The sequence below is a fragment of the Rhincodon typus genome, chromosome 19 (genome assembly GCF_021869965.1).
Source record: "Rhincodon typus isolate 14 chromosome 19, sRhiTyp1.1, whole genome shotgun sequence".
NCBI classification, from domain to species: domain Eukaryota; kingdom Metazoa; phylum Chordata; class Chondrichthyes; order Orectolobiformes; family Rhincodontidae; genus Rhincodon; species Rhincodon typus.
Window position 1 is genome coordinate 51,467,628 of NC_063350.1, and position 7,603 is coordinate 51,475,230.

The window sequence follows — 7,603 nt, forward strand, 5'->3', positions numbered from 1 at the left end:
TTTCTGATGAAGGGTCTAGGCCCGAAACGTCAGCCTCTCTGCTCCTACGATGCTGCTTGGCCTGCTGTGTTCATCCAGCCCTGCACCTTGTTGTCTCGGATTCTCCAGCATCTGCAGTTCCTACTATCTCTCAGGCACTATTCTTTCCCTAGTTATTCTGTTTATATAGTTTTAAAAAACCCTATAACCTATGTTGAGTTGCCAATCCTGCTCATCTTTCAGCCAAGTCTCGGTCACGGTTATGATATCATACTCCCACTTGTCTTCCTGTGCCCCCAGCTCATTTATTTTATTCTTCAAGCTCCTTGCATTAAACATGTTCCATTTTGCTTTGCTAAGATCACTTCTTTCTTATCTAGCCTATGTTTCATCCACATTTCCCACTCACTTACATGTGTTTTAAATTCTAATTCCACCTCAGCTTCTCTCCCATCTAAACTACTCATCAGGAACTCAACCCCCTGCTAATCTATTTTAAGTCAACCCCAACAGCATTAGTAAACTTCCCTCTGAGGATGATGGTCCTGTTCGGGTGCGCAGTCTGTTTTGAAAAGCTCAGTGTTACAACAGTAAAGGAACAAATTGTTTTAAGTTTATTCTTTATATTATAAAATGCCAGAGGCAAAAATCTGCATAAACTGAAAAGGGACACAACTTGCAGTGACACAGCATTTCAGCGTGTATTAGAACATTCCATTGAAATGTATTGACGGCTGTTACAGATGCAAAGGTAGATGAGGTACCAAGAACTATCAGTGAAATGCACAATTCAATCTGGTTTATGCTGATGTGGGATCAGATTAGAATGCCAGCCAAGACATCTAGCAATATTGTACCATCTTTATCATCCATCTGAACTATACTTGAATCCTTATTTAAGGACTGATTTGAAGGGTTAAGCAAGAGGGCAGAAAACAAACATGATAGGGAACAAAATAAAATAACCTCAAGCGTTACAGCTGGTCTTTAATCTCGCCATGAAAGCAGCAGAGAAAACATTAACTGATTCCTTCATCATGCTTCAAATAACATAAATCCTACCTGTGAACTGAGGTTATCTGTTGTAGTGGATCCAATTATTTTTGCCATTCTCAGTCAATTGACAGGGTCCAAAATCAAAGCAGCTTCAAGACGGGTCTCTTTTCTTTCCCCAGCTGAACTATAACGTTACACTGACCATGCACGTTGCATGTCAGGCTGGTATCTGACTCCAAGTAGTTTGCCACTTCTGCAATGGTGAACAGCAGGCAGCCAGGAGGGGAAGCTGGTGCACCTGCTAAGGTTGCAGAGTTAGTGACTGCTGGACCTTCCTCCCGATTCCTGTCACAATGTCTCTTCAAAGAACTTTAGCTTCGAACTGCCGCACACCCAAACCTCCCTCCTACCCCCACCACCAAACGTCACTGTCAAGTAGAAAAGTCTAGCTCACTGCTGCTCCAGGATATACTTAACCACTATCTGGGCTCTGCAGACCTAGCCACAGTGTGAAAAAACAACAGTATGTACGGATGTAAACGCACCACTTCCCAGACTCCATATCACGGTGATAGATGGGGTTGTAGGAAATCTCACTGTACTTAAGCAAGAGGAACTTTGCCTTTAAAATCCCACCTCCTTCATTGCATCAGGATTGTGTAAAGTTTGGCGGAACTGTTTTCAGGAAGTTTGGGGTTCAGTTGTTTTCCAAGTATGTTTCTTGCTCCAAAATCCATGCCAATAATTAATCCATATTTGCCCAAGTGCTATCAAGCAGCATCTGCTCAGTAATGCCCAGTTTGGGTTCTGCCAGGGCTACTCAGCTTCTGACCTCATTACAGCCTTGGTTCAAACACGGACAAAAGAGCTGAATTCCAGAGGTGAGGTGAGAGTGACAGCCCTTGATATGAAGGCTGTAGTTGACAGAGTGTGGCATCAAGGAGCCCTTGCAAAATTGGAGTCAATGGGTGCCGGTGGGAAAGCTCTCCACTATTTAGAGTGATATCTGGCACAAAGGAAGATGGTTGTGGTTGTTTTTGGTCAGTCATCTCTCTAGGATATCTCTGCAGGAGTTCCCTGGGGTAGGGTCCTAGACCTAACCATCTTCAGCTGCTTCATCAATGACCTTTCCTCCATCATAAGGTCAGCAGTGGGGATGTTCACCAATGATTGCACAATGCTAAGCAGCATTTGTGACTCCTCAGATACTGAAGCAGTCCATGTTCAAATACAACAAGATCTGGATAACATCCAGGCTTGGAATGAAAAGAGACAAGTACCATTTGTGCCAAACAAATATCAGGCAATGACCATCTCCAGTAAGAGGCAATCTACACACCTCCTTTTGATATCCAATGAAATTACCATCAGTATCGACATCCTGGGGCTTACCATTGACCGGAAACTCAACTGCACTTGCAAAATAAATACAGTGGCTCCGAGAACATGTCAGAAGCTAGGAATACTGCAGCAGGCAACTCATTCCTGATTCTCCAAAGCCTGTCTACCATCTATCTACAAGGCATAACTCAGGAGTATGATGGAATACTCCCACTTGCCTGGATGAGTGCAGCTCCAACAACACTCAAGAAGTTTGATACCATCCAGGACAAAGCAGCCCACTTGATTGGCACTACACCCACAAGCATCCACTCCCTCCACCATCGACCCTCAGTAGCAGCAGTGTGCACTATCTACAAGATGCACTGCAGAAATTCACCGAGGTTCCATGAACAGTATCTTAAGACCATAAGACATAGGAGCAGAAATTAAGCCATTTGGCCCATGGAGTCTGCTCCGCCATTCAATCATGGCTGATAAGTTCCTCAACTCCATTCTCCTGCTTTCTCCCCGTAACCCTTGATCCCGTTGATAATCAAGAACCTATCTATCTCAGTCTTAAATATACTCAATGACCTGGCCTCCACAGCCTTCTGTGGCAGTGAATTCCATAGATTCACCACTCTCTGGCTGAAGAAGTTTCTCCTTATCTCCATTCTAAAAGGTCTTCCCTTTACTCTAAGGCTGTGTCCTTGGGTCCTAGATTCTCCTACCAATGGAAGCATCTTCCCAACATCCATTTTGTCCAGGCCATTCAGTATTCTGAAAGTTTCAATTAGATCCCCCCTCATCCTTCTAAACTCCAATGAGTATAGTCCCAGAGTCCTCAAACGTTCCTCATATGTTAAGCTTTCCATTCCTGGGACCATTCTCGTGAACCTCCTCTGAACCCACTTCAGGGCCAGTACATCCTTCCTGAGATATGGGGCCCAAAACTGCACACAATACTCCAAATGTGGCCTGACCAGAGCCTTATAAAGCCTCAGTAGTACATCTATGCTTTTATATGCAAGTCCTCTTAAAATAAATGCCAACATTGCATTTGCCTTCCTGACTACTGACTCAACCTACAAGTTTACCTTGAGAGAATCCTGGACTAGAACTCTCAAGTCTCTTTGCACTTCAGATTTCTGAATTTTCTCCCCATTTAGAAAATAGTCCTTGCTTTTGTTCTTCTTACCAAAGTGCATGACCTCACACTTTCCCATGTTATACTCCATCTGCCACTTCTTTGCCCACTCTCCTAACCTGTCCAAATCCTTCTGAAGCCTTGCCACCTCCTCAATACTACCTGTCCCTCCAAACCCACTATGTCCATCATCTCGGACAAGGGCAGCAGATACGTGGGACACCACCTTCAAGTTCACCTCCAAGCCACGCACCATCCTGATTTGGAAATATATCGCTGTTCTTTCAGTATCATTGGTTCAAAATCCTGGAATTGCCACCCTTAGAGAATTGTGGTTCTACCTACACCACATGAACTGCAGCAGTTCAAGAAAGCAGCTCACCATCTCCTCTCAAGGGCAACTACGCAACAGCAATAAATGCTGGCCCAACCAGTCGTGCCTACGTCTCACAAGTGAATAAACATAAGAAACTGTTAATTTTGTCCTCCATCATTTATAAAGGTTTTCTCAACATTGGGGTTAAACCGACTGGCCTCTAGTTATAAATGTCATTTTAAACCTGTTTTGAATATGGCTCTAATATTTGCACTGGTACCACAGTCTGTATCTAATAAGGTTTGAAAATCATGGCCACTCCCTCTGCAATTTCCAACCTTATTTCTCTCAGAAATTTTGAATACATCCCATCTGGTACTGGTGACTTAAAAATTTCAAGTGTAGCTAGCCTTGCAAATATCTGCTCTTTATTCATTTTTCATCCATACAGTATCATAATTACTTCTTCATTTGGAATGACTCTAGTAGCATCTCTGCCCTTGGAAAAGATGGGAGCAAAGTACTCACTCAATATCTCATTCAGGCTATTTATTTTCCTTCATAGATTCCCTATTTGGCACTTGATTGATCCCACCCTTTCTCTACTCCCCTTTTATTAATAGGATGCTTGTACTATAGAAGACTTTTGGATTGCCTTTAATATTAGCTGCCAACCTCTTCTCATACTCTCTTTGACACAATTTCCAATCTCAATTCTCCCTGATCATACCACATTCAGCCTGGTTTTCATTTCCATTATCAATCTGACATCACTTCCTCTGCTTCATCTTCTTCTCTACTTTTTTCATTATCCGGGGACATCTGGCTTTATTTGCCCAGCCTTTCCCTCTCTTGAAAATTCACTGGAACAAATATAAACTATTGTTCTGAAACAAAAACAGAAATTGCTGGTGAAACTCAGCAGGTCTGCCAATATTGTGGGAGGAAAGCAAAATCAACATAATGCTAACTCTGCTTTCTTCCCTCAGTTGCTGGCAGGCCTACTGAGTTTCACCAGCAATTTGTTTTTGTTTCAGATCTCCAGCATCCACAGTTCTTTGTTTTATTTTAGTAACTGTTCTGTTTTGCCCATCAATCTTCCATTCCCATTTACCAAGAATAAGTCCGATCTCAATATGCTGGAATTAGCCCTTCTCCAATTTTACTCTAGATTGTTCTTAGCCCTCTTCCATTGTTAATCTGGTAATATGATGGCTTTTTCATACAGGTAGTCCTCCTATAACACAATAGTTGCATTCTTGTGTGACCTCACACTGTAGAAAACTGCGCTATAGAAAATTGCCATAGAAGATCGCGTTATAGGGAAATCACCATAGAAAATCACTATACCTCTACGGCAGAAAGTTTGCGTTATCCAAACAATGTCCACTATTCATCAATTGCATTACAGGCAACAAAACACGTGTTATAGCAGAACTATGTGTAAATGTTCTCTAGCGGCAATTGATCTGCGTGGCCTTATGGAGTAACTGTGATGAAGAGCAAAGATGCAGTTGAGGGAAGGGATATGAATAGTTGGAGGACAACTGCAGCTTGTATGTGTATGTTGTCTGTTAATGGGGTGAAACATCATAGGATGCTTCAGAGTGTAATCAAACAAAAGTTAATGTCACATAAAGAGATATTATGAAAAGTGAGCAAAGTCTTGGTCAAATAGATAGGTTTGAAGGAGTGTCTTAAAGAGAGAGGGGAGAAAGTGGAGATATTTAAAGAGGGTATTCCAAACTTTAGGGTCCAGGTAGCTAAAAGCACAGCCACCTATGATGGAGCAATTACAATCTGTTTTGTGCAAAAGGCCAGAATTGGAAGTGTGGAGATTTTAGAGTATAATAGGGAAACTAAATTAAAGTTGGAGGAGTCTTGCATGGATTCATTGAGTCAATTGGCCCTGTCTCTATGATATAAAACTCTATGTATAGGGGAGGGGAGGCAATTATCACCAGGCTGTTAATCTAGAGACCCAGGTAATATTCTGGGGGCCCGTGTTCGAATCCCACCATGGCAGATGGTGGAATTTGAATTCAATAAGTATGTGGAATTAAGAGTCGATTGTTGGGAAAAACCCATCTGGTTCACTAATGTCCTTTAGGGAAGGAAACTGCCACCCTTACCTGGTCTGTACTACATGTGACTCCAGACCACAACAGCAATGTGGTTAAATCTTAACTACCCTCTGGGATGGGCAATAAATGCTGCCTAGCCAGCGATGCCCTCATCCTGTGAATGAATAAAAAAAAGTATGCACAGAAAATCCTACATAATAATAACAAATATGAAAATGAGTGACTTAAATATTTACGATATGATGATATAATGTAACATGTCAGACAATTTTATACACATCTGTTGATGAAGAAGGGATAATGTTGTAAATTCAAGTCAACAAATCCAGTTTAATAATGGATCAAAAGTCATGTTGCTTGAAGAATTGTCTGAAAGCTTTTCATAAGAAGCAGTGCCTTCAACAAAGCTAAGGAAAAGGTTACAAGAAGAAAGGGATTAACACATGGCTCCCCCCTCTCTCTAAAACAGTGCTCCTTTAAGTAGTGACTTGCAATGAAATTAGGGAATTTTGGCTCCATTGCAGATATCCACCTCCTCTCTACAGCTGGAATAAAAGCGCTTTATGCCAATGAACAGTACAGAAACAAGGAAAATGTCATTCACTCACCACTGAATAAAGAAAATGTTGGAAAACAGATGCTTTTCATTTAAATGGCTGTGTCCATGGTACATTTCCAGCTGACAAGTTTCAGTGCCTGTGCATCACAAAGATGAGTGCTTCTCTTCCTTAACCCTTAGATACTATTCCTTTTCCAAAATCATGCAAAGGACATGAGCATTACTGCCTGGGCTAACATTTATTGAAAGTGGTGTCGAGCTGCCTTCTTGAACTGCTCCAATCCATGTGGTATAGAGACACTCACAGAGATGTTAGGGAGGGGATTCCATATTTTTGACCTAGTGACAATGAAGGAATGGCGATAAAGTTCCAAGTCAGGTTGGTCTGTAATTTGGAAGGGAACTTGCAAGTGGTGGTGTTCCCATGTACCTGCTGCCCTTGTCCTTCTAGATGATAGGCATCGTGGGTTTGGAAGATGCAGACAAAGGAGCATAGGTGAGTTGTAACGTGCATCTTGTAATTGGTACACACTGTTACCAAGGTGCATTGGTGATGGACGAAGTGAATGTTGAAGGTATTAAATGGGATGCCAATGAACTGAGTGGCTTTGTCCTGGATAGTGTCAAGCTTCCCGAGTGTTGTTGGAGCTGCACCCATCCAGGCAAGTGGGGAGCATTCCATCTCGCTCCTGACATGTGCCTTGTAGATGGTGGACAGGCTTTGGGGAGTCGGGAGGCCAGTTACCTGTTGCAGAATTCCCAGCCTCTGACCTACTCTTGTAGCCACTGTGTTTATATGGCTAGACAAGTTCAGTTTTTCTGGTCAATGATAATCCCCCATCAAAATCCTGGGGGTTAAGGGGTTATGATTAGAATCTCTCTTGTTGGAGATGGTCATTGCTTGGCACTTGCGTGGTGCAAATGTTACTTTCTACTTATCAGCCCAAGCTTGAACATTGTCTTGATCTTGCCACATTTAGACATGAACTACTTCACTGACTGAGGAGTCAGGAATGGTACTGAACATTACACAATTATCAGCAAACATCCCCACTCTGACCTTATGATGGAGGGAAAGTCATTGATAAAGGAGCTGAAAATCCTTGAGCCAAGGGCATCACCCTGAGGAACTCCTTCAGAGATGGCCTGGAGCGGAGGTGACTGATCTCCAACAATCACAACCATCTTTCTTTGTGCCA

General features: G+C 42.4%; 1 protein-coding gene across 1 annotated transcript in view; it reads right to left on the bottom strand.

Moving 5' to 3' along the window:
* LOC109931369 (enhancer of filamentation 1-like) overlaps positions 1 to 1,525 on the bottom strand; it is a 90,893-nt gene extending 89,368 nt beyond the window's left edge. Inside the window, exon 1 of the mRNA XM_048608183.1 lies at positions 1,042 to 1,525. Within this exon, the coding sequence (XP_048464140.1) occupies positions 1,042 to 1,089 (48 nt within the window). The 5' untranslated portion in view covers positions 1,090 to 1,525. The remainder of the gene's footprint in view (positions 1 to 1,041) is intronic.
* Positions 1,526 to 7,603: the final 6,078 nt, after the last annotated feature.